Source organism: Saccopteryx leptura, chromosome 2 (genome assembly GCF_036850995.1).
Source record: "Saccopteryx leptura isolate mSacLep1 chromosome 2, mSacLep1_pri_phased_curated, whole genome shotgun sequence".
NCBI lineage: Eukaryota > Metazoa > Chordata > Mammalia > Chiroptera > Emballonuridae > Saccopteryx > Saccopteryx leptura.
The window spans coordinates 94,189,505-94,211,820 of record NC_089504.1 but is presented as its reverse complement, the minus strand read 5'-3'; the positions used below and the strand labels follow the sequence as shown (position 1 = coordinate 94,211,820).

Here is a 22,316-nt window from a genome sequence, read left to right as displayed (position 1 = left end):
CTTATCCCAGCGAGTAATGTTATTCCTATGTGCTGGTGCTTCATTATAAACGCGCCGATATTCACGTTGCACTTTGGTCACGAATTCGAATTTAGCGAGCCACAGAACACACTGAACTTCCCTCTGTACCATCCACATCTTGACTGGCATGGCCGTGGGCTGCTCCGCTATATACACGGTGTTACGTCATCATCTGCCCATGCACACATGCTGCCACATCATCCTACAGAAACTGGGAGGGTTTTCCTTTAATTTGGTGCAGATTTCACATTTCTATCATCTTTTTTTATTTATTTATTCATTTTAGATAGGAGAGAGGAGACAGAGAGACAGAGAGAGAAGGGGGAGGAGCAGGAAGCATCAACTCCCATATGTGCCCTGACCAGGCAAGCCCAGGGCTTCAAACCAGCAACCTCAGCATTTTCAGGACGACGCTTTATCCACTGCACCACCACAGGTCAGGCTCTATCATCTTTTGTTGCTTTCCTGTGACCGGTCAAAAGTGCACCATGACTTTATGGACACACTGTACAAGCAAGGAAATCTCTGATACAAAGTCACTTATCTGAGGCATAATGGGATTCCTCATGAGAGTGTACCACTCCACATCATGTAATCAGTCAAGGGTGTGGGGAAAAGCTTAGTCTTAAAATTAAGCCTTAGGCCTGACCAGGAGGTGGTGCAGTGGATAGAGCGTCGGACTGGGATGCGGAAGGACCCAGGTTCCAGACCCCGTGGTCGCCAGCTTGAGCGCGGGCTCATCTGGCTTGAGCAAAGAGCTCACCAGCTTGGACCCAAGGTCGCTGGCTCCAGCAGGGGGTTACTCGGTCTGCTGAAGGCCTGCGGTCAAGGCACATGTGAGAAAGCAATCAATGAACAACTAAGAAGTCGCAACGCGCAACGAGAAACTGATGATTGATGCTTCTCATCTCCCTCCGTTCCTGTCTGTCCCTGTCTATCTCTGCCTCTGTTAAAAAAAAAAAAAAAGAAAGAAAATTAAGCCTTAGGCTTAGGCTATAACCACTCTGCCTGCTTACAGCCTGTCCCCCACACCCAATGCAAACTATAAGCGAGCAAAAATATATATCAATTTACAAACTTATTTGACCAACAATCATTATCACCCAAATCAACAGGGTGGGCAAAAGTAGGTTTACAGTTTTTCATATAGAAAATAGCACAAATAGCCTGATTAGGCAGAGGCACAGTAGATAGAGTGTTGGCCTGAGATGCAGTGGATACAGGTTCAAAACCCCGAAGTTGCCAGCTTGAGCACTGACTCACCAGCTTGAGTGCGAGGTTGCCGGCTTGAGCATGGGATCATAGATATGACCCTGTGGTCACTGGCTTGGGCCCAAAGTTCGCTGGCTTAAAGCCCAAGGTCACTGGTTTAGATCCAAGGTCACTGGCTTGAGCAAGGCATCACTCGCTCTGTTGTAGGCCCCCAGTCAAGGCACATATGAGAAAGCAATCAATGAACAACTGAGGTGCCACAGTGAAGACTTGATGTTTCTCATCTCTCTCCCTTCCTGTCTGTCCCTATCTGTCCCTCTATCTCTCTCTCTCTCTCTCTTGCTAAAAAAAATAAAAATAATATAATAATGAATAAATAATAAGACAAGAATAAACTTTCATGTACTCAAAACTCTAAACCTACTTTTGCCCACCCCTATATCAGGACCCACAGAATGGTGTTTATGTTACAAATCTAAAACTAAGTCAGCTTGAACTTATGAGAATATATGTCACTGTTCAGGAATGTGACACACATCAGTCATAATCCTCCAACTCAGCTTTTGTTAGCTTACTTTACACCAGAGAACAGGACCTGCCTTATGAGGACATTTCTGATGTTCTAGCCAGGCATGCCGTTTCCATGTTGCCTCTTCATGCACTCTATAAAATTGCCCTTAGAAGAGTGATCCGCCTGGCCTGTGGTGGAGCAATGGATAAAGCGCGTAGACCTGGAATGCTGAGGTCATGGTTCAAGATCCTGGGCTTGCCTGGTCAAGGCACACATGGGAGTTGATGCTTTCTGCTTCTCTCTCCTTTCTTTCTCTCTCTCTCTCTCGCTTTCTCCACTCTAAAATGAATATATAAATCTTAAATAAAAGAAAAAAAAGAGTGATCCACTGCTTGTTAGACGCTGCACTTCCCTATTCCATGGGTTGTTTTCCCTTGAATAAAGGACATCAAACTTATTACTAAATTAGTTTAGTCCCAGCATTTGATTCACATCTCTTAGCAGCTCTCAGTTAAAAGGCACGGTTGAAAAGCTAAAATATTTCCCTCTATAAACTTTATATTACCAAATTTCCTAACACATAGGAAAGTAGAAAATAATAAAGTGAGAATACCAATATCCTAGAGATAGAAGTTCTTAACATGTTGCTGAATTTTCCTTTCTTACAAACAATACAATGCTAAGTAACATGCATCTCGGGGGGGAAAAAGTGAATTTGCTTACATAATTCCAATGTTATTATCTGAGTTAACAAAAGTAAGGATGAAAACTCTCTCTCTCTCTCTCTCTCTCTCTCTCTCTCTCTCTCTCTCTCTCTCTCTCTTTCTGCGAGAAGTCACGATTTTATGGGAAATGTAGTCTTGAACGGTGTGGGTTATCGTGCAGCATTCTGGGAATGGGTATCCTGTGCTTTTCTCTGCGCATGTGCAGCCAGCCTCATTTTCCTGCTCCCGCCCTCTCCCGCTTCGTTAGTGTTGAAGAGTCGCACATCAGGTGAAATCTTCGAGGTTCTAAGGGTCCAACACCCAGGTCAGGACTCGTGCCTAGGGGAAAGAAGCAGGACGTTTGGGGATCTAACCCCGAAAGCCGAGCTGTCACCGTCGATCCCGGAGCCAGGCCTGGACGTCGACCCGGGAAAGGTGGGCGCGGGCCAAGCTCCAGGGTCTCCAAGGGCGCAGGAGGGGCCGAGTCCCGGGGGGAAGATGCGCGGGGCGGGCGCGCGGGCGCTGACCGCTGCGGGCCCTGCGGGAGAGGCTTTGCCAGCGGCGGGAGGCAATGCGCTTTATCACACTGACCGTGAACCTGAGGCAGAGCGCGCCCGGGCTTAGGAGCAGAAGGACCGGGTCAGTTACGCCTTATCACTTAAGCACGTGCAAGGTTTGTCAATTGAAAAAAGGATATTAGTAAAAACTGCTTTGTTACGTTGTTCCGAGAGAAAAAAGTCATAACTTGTAAAGAATTTACTTAAGGAAGTGCTAATGAGCACTGCTAAGTACTCATATTTGGAAGACAATTTTGTTCTTTTTATTTAGTAGTTGTTTAAGTCTCACAACCACCCTTTTTATAGGTATAACCACATGATGAAAAAAAAAAATAAGAAAACGGGCTCAGGAGTAAAATGTGCAGAGCCAAGGTCACAAGATGAAGAAGCTAGGATGCAAATACAGATATGCTTTCCTCCCCATTTCAGACTGTTCCTACGCCCTGCCTCCCTAGAACCCGGTGTGGCAGCTTTCGCAGCCCTAGTGGAGCGGCTTCTGCTCAAACCCCCAGGACTTTAATTGTAAAGTCAGTGTGAACCGAATCTCACTGTGTGACACGTGTGCATTCTGAGATTCCTGGCATGTCTCCAAGCCTCTAGGTAAGGCTCCTGGCACCTCTTGCACTGCCCAAGCTGTGTCTGTCTTCAGTAGGAAGGCATAGTCTGATAGTCTAGTGCAGTGCTGTCCAATAGACAGAGAAGGTGAGCTTCATCTGTAATTTTAAATGTTCTAATAGCCACATTAAAAACTAAAAAGAAACATGAAATTAACTTGAAGAACAAACAGCATGTCCTTGAATAACAACATTTCATTCAATAGCATTTTGTAATAACGATGAGGGAAAAATCGATTCCCAGCTGAGCCACTGTCTGTGTGGAGTTTGCATGTGGGCCCCATGTTTGAGGGTTTCTCCAGGGACTCCAGTTTCCTCCCACATCCCAAAGATGTGCATGTTAGGTTAATTGAATGTCTGCCTTACCCCAGTCTGAGTGAGTGTGGCTGTCTCTGAGTGTGCTCTGCTGTAGAGGGCATCCTGTCCAGCGTGAGCTGCTTGGGGAGGCTCTGGACACCCTAAATCTGAATAAGTGGGTTAGAAGATCATTATCTTACTTGTTTTCATTCATCTTTCTTAAATACATATATAGCTCACATTTATTTCAATGTTTAGTATTGGAAATGTTTTGGTCTTTATTTAGAAGTTTGGTGATATCTTTATGACCAGAAATATGCCATAGGAACTTAACTCTTGTTTATGTCAATTAGCCTATGGTAAAATTGGTTATATACATACACCATTTCACTGAACATCACAGTTTCCAAGAACCTACTGACAATAAGTGAGGATTTACTGTATTGTGTTTATCTAAGTATGTACAAAATGTTATTATTTCAACATGTGGCCCTAGCCACATTTCAGGTGCTCAATAGTAGGATGTGGCTAGTGACTACAATAATGGATTGAACAGTTCTAATGAATTTCAAGAGAATCAAGTTTAACTTTATCATATATACTAGCATATCCCAATGAGGGTGATTTTGCTCCCCAGAGGACTTTTGGAAATGTCTAGGGATGTTTTTGGTTGTCACAGCTGAGAGCATTGCCACTAGCACCTGGTGAGCAGGGGCCAGAAATGCTGCTAGATGTCCTACATTGCACAGGACAGGCCCCCATGGTAAAGAATTATTGAGCCCAAAATGTCAGTAGTGTTGAAACTGAGAAACAGTGCTCTCAATGAAAGTTTCAACTAAAATGAATTTGTTTCCTAGACCTAAGTCTCAACGTCTCTGGAACAAAGTGACTCTTGTGTGTCAAGAAGGAGGGAGTTTTAGGGATTGGAGTTGCATCTGGAAGAACAGCCCATCTGACAGGACCACCCTCACCAGAGCTTCAGAACAGATGCAGAACCCAGAAAGGAGCAGTTCCTGATTTGCTCCACCAGAAGCAGTTCTTAATCACCCTACCCAGACAGAGCCAGATTTGGTGATGTCACCATATCTAGAAGCCATCACAGACTGTGGGACCGTGGAAACTATGGACCAGCTTACAGAAGGTGGTAAGCTGGGGTTGAGAGGGATGGGTGACTATCAGGCTGCAAAGGTAAAATCACAGCCAGAGCCAAGGTAATTCTGTCTTCTTCTAAATAGCCCTCCATTTTCTTCCTTCTTCCTTCTTTCCAGATTCTAAGCCATGCTCGTATCGTGTCCATCACATGTGGCATCTTGAGACGTACTGAACCTTCCTTTACTTTGAACATATAGAATCACAGAATGATAGTATAGGAAGGGACTTCTATTTCCAACACTTGAAACCTTAAAAATATTGAACCTGAGATGTATGTCCCCTTGTCACCCAGAACAGAAGTAGGAGCAAAGCTTAGAGTTATTCATTCTGTCACAGGTAAGTCATTGGAAGTGTTTTTATCAAAAGTCTTTTTGATTAGATTTTTGGAGAGTGGGGGGAGGTAGAAGAAGGTAAAGGGGGGAAAGGGTGATGGAGAGAGACTTGACACAATGCACCATATAGATGATGTCTTATAGAATTGGACACCTGAAACCTATATAATTTTATTAACCCCAATAAATTCAATAAAAGTTTTTAAATATTTCAAGAAAAAAAAAAGAACAGATTCAAGGGAAACAAGTAAATTTGACTCAAGAATTTTAGCCATCGGGTGAGAATAATAAGAAGGGAAACTTAGCTAGGAAAAAAGTATTTTTGAGAAATTGCAACAAACATTATTCTTTTCAGTTTTTTGTTGATTTTCTAAGTCAAGGTGTAAATAATAATAATATTAAATATAATTAATAATATTATTGGCCCTGGTGGGTCGCTCAGTTGGTTAGAGCATTGTCCCAGTAAACCAAGGTTGTGGGTTTGATCCCCAGTCAGGGCACATACAGGAATCAACCAATGAATGCATGAATAAGTGAAACAATAAATTGGTATTTCTTTCTCTCTCCCACCATTCCTCCACCTCTCCCCCTCCCTCCCTCCCTCCCTCTCTCTTTCTTTCTCTCCCTCTCTTTCTTTTTACCCCTGACTCTCAAAAGCAATAAAGTTTTAAAAATTAACATTATTAAATATATTAGTAATAATACTAATTCTCTGTTTTGATATTTTGTTAATTAGTCAGAGGGGACAGACATTTTTTTTTTTTTTTTAATTTTTCTGAAGCTGGAAACGGGGAGAGACAGTCAGACAGACTCCCGCATGCGCCCGACAGGGATCCACCCGGCACGCCTACCAGGGGCGACACTCTGCCCACCAGGGGGCGATGCTCTGCCCCTCCGGGGCGTCACTCTGCCGCTACCAGAGCCACTCTAGCGCCTGGGGCAGAGGCCAAGGAGCCATCCCCAGCGCCCGGGCCATCTTTGCTCCAATGGAGCCTTGGCTGTGGGAGGGGAAGAGAGAGACAGAGAGGAAGGAGAGGGGCAGGGGTGGAGAAGTAGATGGGCGCTTCTCCTGTGTGCCCTGGCCGGGAATCTAACCCGGGTCCCCCGCACGCCAGGCTGACGCTCTACCGCTGAGCCAACCGGCCAGAGCCAGGGACAGACATTTTTTTAAATGAAAAGGAAAATAATTTATAATGACCCAATGAAAAACAGCAAGGTTACATCCACGTGATCATATCACGGATATATATACATACTAGGGAGTGCTGTCTGTGGTGCTGCCTGCCCCTTCTCAAGGGTCAGTGGAACATTTTTCCATAGGGAGGCCTTTCCCCTAGCTGCTGTGATGAGATGTTTAGGCAAGTGAATACAGAAGCTCACCAGACCTCTCGTGATTCCGTTCCTCTTTTCCTACCCCCAGCTTACCCTTCGCAGTTCTCTACACTCTCCCAAGAGCAGCAAAAAATGAACACCCCTCAGGTGAGTTATTGACACCTTTTTTATAGTGGATTTTATGGGTGTGTCAGGAACCGTACACTGTCATGGAAAACTAGAAACAGGAAGGTACTGGCATTGCACATAGAAGATACAGGAAAGCAGCCGAACAGCACAGCAGAGTTGTGTAGACAGATGCAGGTCCTCAGCTGCTACAGATTTTACAAAGTGCAGATGCAGGTTTCTTCCTGCCTCTTCTCATAGGCATGTCAGAGTCAGACGGACAGTCTTAGGTTAATGATTGGTATTGGTGACAAGCTTAAACCAGACATTCCTCATGGAATCTAAAATCGTCCAAGCCTGGAAATAGTGTCTTTGTTGACCTTCACGTAGGTGATAGTGTAAATCTGTCTAATAACAGCCCTGAAATAAATGCAGGATATTGTCCCCACTTTTTTCTCAGTGGAGGACACACTGCCAGCGCAGGGCTTTTGTTAATACCATGGTTCAGGTAATTAAAACAGAAGTTGGGATAGATATTTTCCTGGTCATCCTGTTGAATTCAAGAATAATACTTAGCCTGACCTGTGGTGGCGCAGTGGATAAAGCGTCGACCTGGAACACTGAGGTTGCTGGTTCGAAACCCTGGGCTTGCCTGGTCAAGGCACATATGGGAGTTGATGCTTCCTGCTCCTCCCCCTTCTCTCTCTCTCTCTCTCTCTCTCTTCCCCTCTCTCTAAAAATCAATAAATGAAATATTTAAAAAAAAAAAAAAGAATAATACTTAGACTAATTGGAGGTCAGCATGAATGACCTGTATATTCATGTCCTTAAAACATTTCTCCACGCCCTGGCCGGTTGGCTCAGCGGTAGAGCGTCGGCCTAGCGTGCGGAGGACCCGGGTTCGATTCCCGGCCAGGGCACATAGGAGAAGCGCCCATTTGCTTCTCCACCCCTCCGCCGCGCTTTCCTCTCTGTCTCTCTCTTCCCCTCCCGCAGCCAAGGCTCCATTGGAGCAAAGATGGCCCGGGCGCTGGGCATGGCTCTGTGGCCTCTGCCTCAGGCGCTAGAGTGGCTCTGGTCGCAATATGGCGACGCCCAGGATGGGCAGAGCATCGCCCCCTGGGGGGCAGAGCACAGCCCCTGGTGGGCGTGCCGGGTGGATCCCGGTCGGGCGCATGCGGGAGTCTGTCTGACTGTCTCGCCCTGTTTCCAGCTTCAGAAAAAAAAGAAAAAAAAGAAAAGAAAAAAAAAAAAAAACATTTCTCCACAAGCCTGACCAGGCGGTGGCACAGTGGACAGAGCGTCAGACTGGGAGGCGGTGGACCCAGGTTCGAAACCCAAGGTCACGGGCTTGAGAGTGTGGCTCATCTGGTTTGAGCAAGGCTCACCAGCTTGAGCCCAAGGTTGCTGGCTTAAGCAGGGGGTCACTCGTCCTGCTGTAGCCCCCCAGTCAAGGCAGATATGAGAGCAATCAATGAACAACTAAGTTACTGCAATGAAGAATTGATGCTTCTCATCTCTCCCTTCCTGTCTGTTTGTCCTATCTGTCCTTCTCTCTGTCTCTCTCACAAAAATAAAATAAAATAAAATAAACTAGCTGCCTAACTATGCCCAAATATATAAAAATCTCTCCACAAGTATTTCTCATGTATCTGTCATAGACAAGTTGTTCAGAGACAGTGTGTACAGTCTGTTCTCTGGCAGATGTCACTGCACTTTCCATTCCCACTTCAGTCCACTGCACGAGGCCTTGATGTCTCTCAGACACCTGTGGCCTGCATTCAGCAGTGACCTCAGTACAGTCAATCCAGTGGGTCCTGCCTGGTCCCTACCTGCCTGGACCTGTGTGCAGTGCCTGACTCTGCCTCATCCCACCCCTCTGGAAGTACTCTTGTGTTAGAGTCTGTGACGCCCTCCTCAGCTGCTGTCCTGCCTCTTGTTTCTTTCACGGAGTCCGCATCCTCTCTTGCCTTTTGACATGTCTCATCCACAGGTTTCCATTCCTTCTCAATGTTCTTCTAACTAGTCTTGATTCATTTCTTTCCCTCTCTGGTATTAATAGTGACCTATTTGCTAGTTCTCCCAAATGTGTTCTGCAGCCGACCCTGACCAGTAGCACTTTCTGCGATGATGGAAATGAGCTCTCTCTGCACTGTCCAGAGTGCTAGCCACCAGCCACAATGTACCTGTTTAAACAAGCCACTTGAAATGTGGCTTGTTTGACTAACGAACGGAATTTTTACATTTATATTGTCACATGTGGCTAGTGGCTACCGTACTGGACATAGCTGACTCAACAACTCTCTGTAGGTGTCTGCCGCTCAACTGATGCAAAGTAAAAGCCAACATTAAAGCCCTTCCCAAATGAATCCTCCCCATCTTTCCCTGTTCCTTGATAAGCCCTCTTCAGCCAGACACCCAGACATGAAAGTGGGATGCATCCCTCCTTGGCTCTCTTTGTTCCCACTCGCTCTCTCAACTCCTGCTGCACCTGGTCAGTAATCATGTTTTGCTACTTTTCCTATTTGGGTCATTCAAAGATAACAATTTTATATGGTTCGACCTAATATATTTTAAATGCATTTCTCTACTTTATTCCTCCTACTGCTACCTTATGGTCTCTCAACTGAACTGTTGGCATAGCTTCTTTACTAATCTGTGCGCCTCTTTCTTTGCTTCCTTAAGCACATCCTTCACAGCTTGCTCACCTCCACGCTCATGAAGTAATGTCTCGTCTGCGTGAATCACCCCAGTGGCTCCTCATCCCTGTACAATAAGATTCCCAGGTTCTCAAGATGACCAGTTCAGGCTTTGGAGGCATTGCCCCTTACCTTTTCTTTTTACTTTATTGCTGCTCTGACTTTTTTTGACATTTATTTATTGAACAACCAACATGTTCTGGGGAATTGACATGGGCTAAAATTACAGCTTAAACAACACAGATACTTTTATTTTAAATAGTGTTCATGATCTAGTGGGAAAGAATGACATTAAAAAATTCAGTATGGCCTGACCTGTGGTGGTGCAGTGAATAAAGCATTGACTTGGAATGCTGAGGTCACTGGTTCAAAACCCTGGGCTTTCCCGTCAAGGCACATATGGGAAGCAACTACAAGTTGATGCTTTCTGCTCCTTCCCCCCTAACTCTCTCTAAAATCAATAAGTAATATGTATATTTTTTAATTCAGTATGTCACTATTCTAATGCAAAACCAAGCCTCATTTGGCTTCTTTTTTCCCCCCATTTAGCTTCTTAAACACATCCTACCCTTCTTGACTCTGCCTCCTAATATGTTCTCATTGTCTTCTCCAGATTGACCTTTAATTTTATTTATTTATTTATTTATTTTCTACAGAGACAGAGAGTGAGTCAGAGAGAGGGATAAACAGGGACAGACAGACAGGAACGGAGAGAGACGAGAAGCATCAATCATTAGTTTTTCATTGCATGTTGCAACACCTTAGTTGTTCATTGACTGCTCTCACATGTGCCCTGACCGTGGGCCTTCAGCAGACGGAGCAACCCCCTGTTGGGCTCAAGCTGGTAGGCCTCTGCTCAAACCAGATGAGCCCGCGCTCAAGCTGGCGATCTCGGGGTCTCAAACCTGGGTCCTCTGCATCCCAGTCCGACGCTCCATCCACTACGTCACCGCCTGGTCAGGCCAGATTGACCTTTAGAACCATACCCTTATTGTGTTCATCTGTAATGATGGACTGAACTGTGTCCCCCTCCACTGAGTTCACATGCCGGAGCCCTAACCTCTGATGTTGTACTTGCAGATAGGGCTTTAGGAGGTTATTAAGGTTAAATGAGGTCCTAAGGCACTGAGGCAAAAGCCATGTGAGGACACAGTGAGAAGGTGACCATCTGTAACCCAGCAGAAAGCCTCCCCAGAATACAGCCATGCTGATGCCTGACGTGGACCTCAGCTTCTACAACTGTAAGGAAACATCTGTGGGTTAAGCGGCCCCGTCCAGTAGCTGGTTGTGGCAGCCGTGCAGCTAGGGCATCTGGCTCCTTACTTGTTTTTTTTTAATTTAATTTTTAATTGTGGTAAAATACAGATAACATAAACTTTACCATCTTAGCCATTTTTTGTGTACAGTTCAGTAGTATTAAGTACATTCATACTGTTGTGTAACCAGTCCCCAGAACTGTTTTCATCTTGTAAAAACTAAGGATCTAGACCCATTAAAGAGCAACTCCGCATTCCTGCCTCCCTTCAGCCCCTGCCAAACACCGTTCTACTTTCTGTCTGTGAATTTCACTACTCATGTAAGTAGAATCATCTAGTGTTTGTTTTCTTGTGACTGGCTTATTTCTCAAAGTTCATCCATGTTGTAGCATGTATCAAAATATACTTTCTTTTTAAGGCTAAATAATATTGTATTGTGTATATACAGAACATTATACAGTATTCATCCATTCATCCAGTGACGGACATCTTGGTTGATTCCACCTTTTGACTGTTGTAAATAATACTGCTATAGACATAGGTATACAAGTGTCTCTTCGAGACCTGCCTTTCATTCTTGTGGATATATACCCAGAAGTAGATTGTTTTGATTCTGTTGCTTTACAGTTAAGTTTTGAAATCAGGAAGTGCAAGTCCTCAAAGGTCGGTATCTGTGTTTTCGTCAATGGTAGTGCTTTGTTCGTCATGGTTGAAAGATTTTTCCCTACTCCAGAATCATGAAGATATGCTCCTAGGGTCTTAGTAGATGCTTGATATAGTGAAGCTTGATCACCTTGAAATTGCTGTAGTGTACGATATGGATATCAAGTTACTCTAGTACTATTTGTTGAAAAGACCGTCCTCTGTCCACTGACTTGCAGCAGAGCAGGGCCTCTGCTAGTAAATCTAGTAACTGCGCTTGTGTGTGTGTGTGTGTGTGTGTGTGTGTGTGTGTGTCCATAACTACACTGCACTGTTTCTTTGATCTAATTATTTATCTTTTTGCTAGTATTTCACTGTCATAATTGCTGTTGCAGTACAGTAAGTCATGAAATATGGTAGTGTGAAGCCTTGAAGTTTTACTTCTTCAGAAAATCTTTTGGCTAATTTTGGTCCTTTGTGTTTTCATAGAAATATTGTCAGTTTCCACAAAAAATCCAGCTGGGTAATTTTTCAGATTAGAGGTGAAGTCTTTGATATGTTTCATTAAATTTATTCCTATGTATTTGTTCTATTTTGATATTATTTTCTAGTTGTTTATTGTTAGTTTATTAAATTCCAATGTATTTTTTAATGTAGGAATAACTTGGAGATATTGAGGGTTTGGTTCTAGACCACTGTAATAAAGCAAATATTACAATAAAGTGAGTCACATGAATTTTTTGGTTTTCTGATACATATAATTGTTATGTTTACATGAAACTATAGTCTATAAAAAATGCAATAGCATTATGTAAAAAAAAAAGTGCACATAGCTTAATTGAAAAATAGTTTATTGCTAAAAAGTGCTAACCATTATCTGAGCCTTCAGCAAATGGTAATCTTTTTGCTGTTGGAAGGTGTTACTTTCAATCTGTAAAAAACACAATAGCTGATGCCTAATCATTTATTTTAATAGCTTATTTGTAAGTTCTTTTTTATTGTAAATATGCACAATCAGGTCTTTTGCAAATAAAGATGATATTACTTCTCCTTTTCCAATATTTATGTCTTTAATTTCTTTTTAAGCTTTATTCTTGTACTTCCAGAACAATGTTGAATACAAGTTACAATAACAGAAATCTTTTTTTATACCTCACCTGTGGGAGAAAGTATTCAGTATTTCACCATTGAGCTATTAAAATAAATGATTAGACATGAACTAATACAGGCATACCTCTTTTTATTGCACTTCCCAGATACTGTTATGTTTTGTTTTGTTTTGTTTTTGTTTTTTTGTATTTTTCTGAAGCTGGAAACGGGGAGAGACAGTCAGACAGACTCCCGCATGCGCCCGACCGGGATCCACTCGGCACGCCCACCAGGGGCCACGCTCTGCCCACCAGGGGGCGATGCTCTGCCCATCCTGGGCGTCGCCATGTTGCGACCAGAGCCATTCTAGCGCCTGAGGCAGAGGCCACAGAGCCATCCCCAGCGCCCGGGCCATCTTTGCTCCAATGGAGCCTTGGCTGCGGGAGGGGAAGAGAGAGACAGAGAGGAAAGCGTGGCGGAGGGGTGGAGAAGCAAATGGGCGCTTCTCCCGTGTGCCCTGGCCGGGAATCGAACCCGGGTCCTCCGCACGCTAGGCCGACGCTCTACCGCTGAGCCAACCGGCCAGGGCTTGTTTTGTTTTTTGAGAGAGGGACAGACAGGCAGACAGGGACAGACAGACAGAAAGGGAGAGAGATGAGAAGCATCAATCATTAGTTTTTCATTGCGCATTGTAACACTTTAGTTGTTCATTGATTGCTTTCTCATATGTGCCTTGACCGCGGGCCTTCAGCAGACCGAGTAACCCACTTGCTCGAGCCAGCAACCTTGGGTCCAAGCTGGTGAGCTTTTGCTCAAACCAGATGAGCCCACGCTCAAGCTAGCGACCTCGGGGTCTCAAACCTGGGTCCTCTGCATCCCAGTCCGATGCTCTATCCACTGCACCTCTGCCTGGTCAGGCTATGTTAGCCAGGTTTTGGCATCAGTGTCATGCTCTCATAAAATGGTTCTCTGTTTTCTTTTTTATGGAGGAGTTTAAAATTGCTGTTATTTTTTCTTAAATGTTTAGAAAACATGCCAGTAAAGCCTTGGGGTTTCTTTGTGGCTGGTTTTTAATTATGAATTCAATTTCTGTAATAGACTTAAAAATATGAAAATGCCTAGTTTTCTGGTGTCCTTTTTTTCCCATTTTCCAAGTGAGAGGAGGGGAGATAGGGAGACAGACTCTGTATGAGCTCTGACTGGGACCCACCCGGCAACCCCCGTCTAGAGCCGTGCTCACAACCAAGTTAGTTTTAGCATCTGAAGCTCCACAGAGCCATCCTCAGTGCCCAGACCAATGCAGTTGAACCAACTGAGCCATGACTGCGAGAGGGGGAGAGAGAGAAAGAGAGAAAGAGAGAGAGAGAGAGAGAGAGAGGAGGGGGAGGGGTAGAGAAGCAGATGGTCACTTCTCCTGTGTGCCCTGACCAGGAATCAAACCCGAGACATCCACATGCCAGGCCAATGCTCTACCTCTGAGCCAACCAGCCAGGGCCTCTGGTGTCCTTTTTAAAATAACTTTATGAAAATAAAAAATCACAAACATTACAAGTCATACATTTAAAATAGGCAGTGGTTTTTAGTATATTCACTATCGTGCAATCATCACCAACGTCAGTTTCTCTGAACTTTTATCTATGTACAGTCACTTCTCATTGTTCTTAGTAGTTATGTTCTGAGTTACCATGAACACTGAATACACAAATACTGAATCCTTGCTCCTAGAGAAAATGCAGGATTAGGTTCTTGAGATAGTCTGGTAACAACATTTGGGACAACCCATCAGGACATAATCTTGTTTATCAAGATTATCAAACACCCTTGTTTTCTCCATAAGACATACCACAACCTTCTTGTACTCAGGAACATTAGACACCACTTCTGCATTACACAGGGAAACCATTTTTAAAAGTGATATCACAAGAAAAAGCAGAAAATGCAAAATATGTACTAAATAGACGGCCAAAAAGACACTTGTTTACAATATGACAGCTGAAACACAAGGGCAAGGCATTCTCTTGTTCATTCTCGGCTAGGAAAGTGTGTATTGGGCACTCAAACATTTTAACACTCTGTGAATGTCTGCAAATGGCCACAAAATCATGAGTATTGATTTTGAGATTACAAGTAAATTTTAATGTATAGGTGAATTTGCAAATACAGACTCTGAATAATAAGGATTGGCTGTATTTGGAAGCTGTATTTTCAAGTGCATACTAACTTGTTATAGCTTCTGTTTGATATCATTTTATCGGTATATTTTTATTAATTATATTTTTATCATTCTTTCAAATCTAATGCTTTTCATGTTAAGGTAACCAAATCAACTCTCCCATTGGTTAGTGATTACTTATGTATCTTTTTCCATCTTCTTGCTTTCCATCTACATGTTTCTCTCTATACATTGTGATTTCTTAATTGTTTTTATTCTGTCAGTCTTTCCTTTAATCAGATTGGTTAGTCCAGAAGTTGGCAAATTTGTTTTGTTATGGGTCAGATAGTACATATTTTTCTTCGATAGTTATAAGGCATCTTATGGAACTACTAGGCTCTGCTGTTTTAGCACAAAAGCAACAATGGGCAATACAAAATGACTGGGTGTGTGTGACTATGTCCCAATAAAACTTAATTTAAAAAGTGACAAGCTGGATTTGACCACAGGTCATAATTTGCTGACACTTAACCTAAAGTATCTATGCCTAGGGTTTTAGATTGGGGTGTGGGATAAAAACTAGGAAATTTGTTTATATTTTTTGCTTTAAAAATCCAAGCAACAAAAGTTTTACTAATGTGCTTATTGATTATACATGTATAGAACTCAAAAATATATACAGCCTGACCAGGTGATGGCACAGTGGATAGAGCATCGGACTAGGATGCGGAAGGACCCAGGTTCGAGACCCCGAGGTCGCCAGCTTGAGCGCGGGCTCATCTGGCTTGAGCAAAGAGCTCACCAGCTTAGACCCAGGTCTTTGCTCAAGCCAGATGAGCCCGCGCTCAAGCTGGCGACCTCGGGGTCTCGAAGCAGGGGGTTGCTCGGTCTGCTGAAGGCCCGTGGTCAAGGCACATGTGAGAAAGCAATCAATGAACAATTGAGAAGTCGCAATGCGCAACGAGAAACTGATGATTGATGCTTCTCATCTCTCTCCGTTCCTGTCTGTCCCTGTCTATCTCTGCCTCTGTAAAAAAAATAAAATAAAAAAAATAATAAATGCATCTCCCCACAGCCCCCTTCCCTGAGCCTTTGTGCATTTCACCTTTAAAAAAAATATATATATATATATATACAAATTAAGTTATAAACACTTCTACTAGTTAACTCCAAAGTATAAAATTAGATACAAAATAGGCATACTTATTTTCACTTGTTCTTTTAAGCTCTTTACAGTAAACATATAGAACTGTTTTCATAGGTATTTTTCTACGTCACAGAATTCTGAACCCTTCAGATTGAACAGATATGTACTGTTGCAGGCCTCAGTGTCATTCAAGGACGTGACTGTGGAGTTCACCCAGGAGGAGTGGCAGCAGATGGGTCCTACACAGAGGATCCTGTACAGAGATGTGACGCTGGAGAACTACAACAACCTGGTCTCAGTGGGTGAGCACATAAGCATAACCTAGTTTTGCAACGCAATATAGGAGGCGTGTCTTTTTTATGCACTAGTACACATGGATACTTTACTTAGATTTTCATGTCATTTAGGCTTTTAATTCAGGAGTATAAAGTAACTAAGCCTTGTTCAGGAATGTGTTGTCAACTCCCAGTGATAAATTTAAATGAGGACCTTCCTGAAGCTGTATCTTTTAATACTTTTGGAGACCAAAATGATTATCATGTGTCCTAAGTACTCCATTGTTCCCTATATATAGGGAACTGCATTTTCAAACCAGAGGTCATCTTCAAGTTGGAGCAAGGAGAAGAGCCTTGGTTCTCAGAGGAAGAATTCTCAAACCAGAACCAGCACGGTGAGTCACTGGCACTGGCAGGCAGAATTCTGTGGGAGTGGTTAGCCTCCAAAAGATCAGGTTAGCAGTGAACGCCTATATCTTTCAAGACTTTTCTTAAAAGGGCACAAAAAGCACCAATCAAAAGGAACTGATTAACGAACTTGAGTAAATTAAAATTGAGAACTTTGTTCATCAAAGATACCACTAAGCTCTGGCCGTTTGGCTGAGTGGTAGAGCGTCGGCCTGGTATGCAGGAGTCCCGGGTTCGATTCCCGGCCAGGGCACACCAGGAGAAGCGCCCATCTGCTTCTCCACCCCTCCCCCTCTCCTTCCTCTCCGTCTCTCTCTTCCCCTCCCGCAGCCGAGGCTCCATTGGAGCAAAGTTGGCCTGGGTGCTGAGGATGGCTCCGTGGCCTCTGCCTTAGGTGCTAGAATGGCTCTGGTTGCAACAGAGCAACGCCCCACATGGGCAGAGCATTGCCCCCTGGTGGGTGTGCCTGGTGGATCCCGGTCCGGCGCATGCGGGAGTCTGTCTGACTGCCTCCCCGTTTCCAACTTCAGAAAAATACAAAAAAAAAAAAGAAAAGATACCATTAAAAGGATGAAAGGGCAAGCTAGAGTAACAGAATGTATATACAGTTCAAGTAACTCAAGAATGGTAAGCATCCTGAACATGTAAGAACTTCTGCAAGTCCATATAGGGAAAGGTAGCAACCCAATTGAAAAACAGACTAAGGATTTAGATAGGAACTTTGAAATGGCCATTAAATCTCTGAAAATATGTTCAATATTACTAGTTTTCACCAAGTGCAAAAATATAAAAGGTAAGATGTAGGATATACAGAGATTAACACCTGGTAACACCAGGCCTGCCGAGGATGTGGGCTATTGAAGGTCCTCCTTCACTGATGGAAAATGTAGGCTGGTGAAACCACTGTGGAATTAGGAGGATGCTGTCAGATCAAGTGGAAGTTTTACATACCTTGTCACCAAGCACTCCCTTTCCTAACTGTTTCCCCAAAGAAAGGCATGACTGTATTCTCTAGGAAGGATAAAAGAATATTTATGGCAATAGTGTTTGTTTTTGCCACAACTTAGGCTCATCAGCAATAGAATAAAGAAATACTTGTATTCCTAAGGGAGAAGTATAAAGCTACATAAAATCTGATATAGTGGTTATAAGCATAATACTAAGTGAAAGAAACCTCAGAATATAAATATGTGTTATGAATACACATATGTGCAAGAAAAAGGCAAAACTTGGTTACATTTTTAGAAAGTCATATGTGCTAAAACTACAAGGAAAATAAAAGAAACTGTTACATGAACTTTTGAAGAGTAGTGAACTCACAAGCAAGAAGAAATTGTAACCAGAAAGGGTCAAATCAGGATTTTTGCGGAGCCATTTGTGTTCTGCTTTTTTGACGTGTCTCCTAATTCTGTGAGTGTTCACTGTATACTGTTATATTGTACATGTAAGTCTGATGAAGATATAAACAGAGTTCAGAGACAAGCCAAAAGTAGGTGATATCTGCAAGTTATATATCCATAAAGATGGGCATCCAGAATACATAGAGAGTTTGGACCTTTCTTAACTGTCATCTTTGCAGGAAGGCTTTTTGTGATGCCCCATTTAAAACTGCACCACTCGTATAAAATTAAAATGTGGAAATTTAGTATGAGGTAGGTGATCAGGGTCACTTACTGTTCTACTTTGATAGATAGACTAAATCAAAGGTACCAGTGAATCTAAGTTAGCTGCCAAAATGGATTTTCGTTGCATCAGTTTTACACTTGTTTGGATTACTGTACAGACTCACAGCTATAAGGTAGGTTAAATCTTGAGCTATAAATTTCATTTAATCATGAGGCAGATAGTGCTATCAATTTAATTTGACTTTGAAAGAATGAGTGGCAATAAGGGATGATTTCAAATTGGTAGTATGTAGACCCTTGAGTAGTCTATCAGTATAGCCTAGATAATGTCAGAGCTATACTGTATTTCCTAAACCACACCCTTCCCTTGTTGACCTAACCCATCAATGCTCATTATCTCCTAATTCACTCTACTTAACTTTATAATCTTTGTTGTATTCATCCCATTATCTGGTTTTCCTGCTCCCTAAAATAACAAAGTCTAATTTATATTTTCCTCTTTTTTACCCTTTTCCATTCAGGTAGGAAAATCCAATCTATCTCAATCCAAGTACAGATATGTAGTTATTACCAGTTTCCCTCTCATTTTCACTATATCAGGAGTCGGGAACCTATGGCTCGTGAGCCAGATGTGGCTCTTTTGATGGCTGCATCTGGCTCGCAGACAAATCTTTAATAAAAAAAAATAATAATGTTAAAAATATAAAACATTCTCATGCATTACAATCCATTCATTTCCTGCCGCTCATGTTCATGGTTGCGGGTGGCTGGAGCCAATCACAGCTGTCCTCCGGGACAACACCAAATTTTTATTGGATAATGCATAACATACACGGGTCGTTGTATGGCTCTCACGGAATTACATTTTAAAATATGTGGCATTCATGGCTCTCAGCCAAAAAGGTTCCCAACCCCTGCACTATATCAACGTTTTTTAAAAGACAGTGAATATAAATATATATACACACATGCACATGCAAACTATTTAATCTTATGAGATATGTCTATAAACCCAACTCATCAAAAATGTAAGTTTCCTAAGCTGTTTTCAATTTTTCCCAGTTTTAGAACATTATAAAGATTATGACCTCATCAAGAGGAACAAGAAAATCAAAGACAAACACTTGCAACAAGTCACATTGGTTACTGATAAAGCTTTGACTAGCGAGGAAGAAGAAGTTTTAAGAAAGCCATTCAATTTGCACGTAGCTCCTGTTTCTTCAACAAAAGTGGCCTGCAAATATGACTCATGGGGAGTGAATTTGCAAAATATTTCTCAATTTAACATTAATAGAACCTGTTCAACAGAAGAAACAGGTTGCTGTCATGTCTGTGAACATTTGCCTTTCAAAGTCAACTTTGAGAGAACTTATATTGGAGAGAAATTTTATGAACATAATGAAAATAGGAAAGCCCTCAGCTATAAGGGAAATCTTCCTGAGAAAGTTGTCCCTGAAAATCAAACTTTGGAGCAAGCCTTTGAATATAAAGGAACTAAAAAATTCTATGATGCAGCGGCCTGTGTTACAGATAAGAGTGCTCACACAGAGGGAAAATCCTGTAAAGACAATGAACTTAGGAAAAACTGTGACAAGATAAACCTCTCTGACCACAAAATAACTGGGCCAGGAGAGAAACACTGTCACATTAAGCAGTGTGGGGAATCCTGTGAGAAGCCAGCTGTCAAGGACTACAATAAATTTCACATGGCCATTAAACACTATGAATGCAATGCCCATGGCAGTAGTTTCTACAGGAAGTCACATCTCACTCAGTGTCAGAGAATTGCCACCGAAGAGAATGCACTGGCATGTCATGACAAAACACAAACTGGGAATAAATCCTTTGAATATCATGAAAATAGGAAATCCTACCAGATGTCAATTCACAAAGTACGCCAGAGAGCTCACTCTGGGGTAAAACTCTACAAATGTAACGAATGTATAAAATCCTTCTATCAAAAAGGACATCTCATTCAACATCAGAGAACCCACACAGGAGAGAAACCATTTGAATGTAATGAATGTGGAAAAACTTTCTCCCAGAAGTCGCATCTCAGTACACATCAGAGAATTCACAAAGCAGAGAAACCCTATAAGTGTGATGAATGTGGGAAAACATTTGTCCAGAAGTCAACCCTCAGAGGACATCAGAGAATTCATACAGGAGAGAAGCCCTATGAATGTAGTGAATGTGGAAAAACTTTTGTTCAAAAGTCCACCCTCAGAGACCATCATAGAGTTCACACAGGGGAGAAATCATTTCAGTGTAATGAATGCGGGAAAACTTTTGGCCAGAAATCAAACCTCCGAATACATCAGAGAACTCACGGTGGTGAGAAAACCTATCAATGTAATGAATGTGAAAAATCCTTCTGGCGAAAAGACCATCTCATTCAACATCAGAAAACACACACAGGCGAGAAACCATTTAAATGTAATGACTGTGAGAAAACTTTTGCTCGGACATCAACCCTCCGTGTTCATCAGAGAATTCACACTGGAGAGAAACCATTTAAATGTAATGAATGTGGGAAAAACTTTGTCCGGAAGGCAATCCTTAGTGATCATCAGAGAATTCATACAGGGGAGAAACCCTTTCAATGTAACAAATGTGGGAAAACTTTTGGCCAGAAATCGAACCTCAGAATACATCAGAGAACTCACAGTGGGGAGAAATCTTACAAATATAGTGAATATGGAAAATTTTATAAGAAGTCAACCCTAAGTGTATGCCAGAGAATCCAGGGAGGGAGAAAACCCTACTGATACGGAAAATCCTTCTGGCTAAAAGACCAACCTGATTGGATTTGCTGTTAAGTACAGGATCATCTACCCACCAGATGGAACCAATTCACCCAAGTGGCCTGAGTTTATTGGGAGTCCAGGTAACAAAGTTATGCTGTCTTACCATGGTCTGTGCTGTACTCATGACTGCTGTCCTCCCTGCCTGGCTCCTTTCTAGGACATGGACTTTTATTCCAACACATGGATGCTTCATCTAAAGTCTTCTTGAGAGCAGGGATTTTTATGTTTTGTTCATAATATATCCCAAGTGTATGAAAAAGTTCCTCTACATACTGAGCACTCAGAAATATATTTTTTAAGAATTTATTGATTGATTTTATAGAAAGGAGTGGGGTAATGAGAGGTATCAACTTACAGTTGCTTCCTTTTAGTTGCTCACTGCTTGCTTATTGTATGTGCCTTGACTGGGCAAGCCCAGGGTTTTGAACCAGCGACCTCCGCATTCCAGGTCAATGCTCCATCCACTGCGCCACGACAGCCCAGGCTCAGAAACATTTCTTGAAGACAGAATTATCAAAGTGCAATCTGAACTTTTTTTTTTCTTTTAATGCTACAAATTTTCTTTTGAGATTACTTATCTTTTATTATATAGTTAAGGAAAATTATTGCTGTAAGCTCCCACTCAAAGACTTCTGTTTTGTATATTTTCTAAAATTGCTAAAAGAAACTTAACATGTTTTTACTATTCAGATGTGTACACTAATTTGTCAGACTATTTTCAATAAACTGGTATTTCCAATTCAAAATTATGTCTACATATCTATCCATTTTTTATTAGCATTATAGAGCTCAGGCTTTCTTTGTAAGCACCAGTTCAAGCAATTTTGCAAAACAACAGTAATAAAAAATAATATTTTCAATGTCAACTACATCGAAAGATGAAAGAATTGGTTCTCAGGATCATCCACTTAATCCATTGTACCAGTAGTTACACTCATTATTACTTCCAAATCATCATCCTGACAACTCCAAGGAATTCTTTATTGTTTCAGGTTCAAGAATATATCTCCTAGGAGAGATGTCTGAGCCCAAAAGGAGGGGCATAACACCTGTTCTGACCTACCTCCTTCTTTGTCTCTCTTTGCCAGGTACATAACACCTTTTCTCTCATATTATAAGTCTCCCTGGAAGCCCAGCAGAAATAATCTCCCCTCTACTAGGGAAACTGCTCACGATAATGAAAGAGATACAATTTGTTTTCTTGTTGGAGACTGTACAGTTTCCAAATACCAGTAGACTGTCTGGCCAACTGACTATTTTAATGATTTTTTAATGTTCTATAGAACACAGTGCCCAACTCACAGAACAATATAATTAGCTTATTTTGTGTGTATGTGTGTGTATGTGTGTGTGTGTGTGACAGAGACAGAGAAAGGGAC

The 22,316-nt window shown here is 42.2% G+C and overlaps 1 protein-coding gene across 1 annotated transcript in view; it reads left to right on the top strand.

Annotated features, from left to right (window-relative positions):
- Positions 1-21,179, top strand: part of ZNF510 (zinc finger protein 510) — a 36,738-nt gene extending 15,559 nt beyond the window's left edge. Inside the window, 6 exon segments of the mRNA XM_066363127.1 lie at positions 2,717-2,883; positions 4,934-5,060; positions 6,821-6,879; positions 15,956-16,124; positions 16,397-16,492; positions 19,193-21,179. Coding sequence (XP_066219224.1) covers positions 2,717-2,883; positions 4,934-5,060; positions 6,821-6,879; positions 15,956-16,124; positions 16,397-16,492; positions 19,193-20,898 — 2,324 coding nt within the window. The 3' untranslated portion in view covers positions 20,899-21,179.
- The last annotated feature ends 1,137 nt before the right edge of the window (positions 21,180-22,316 follow it).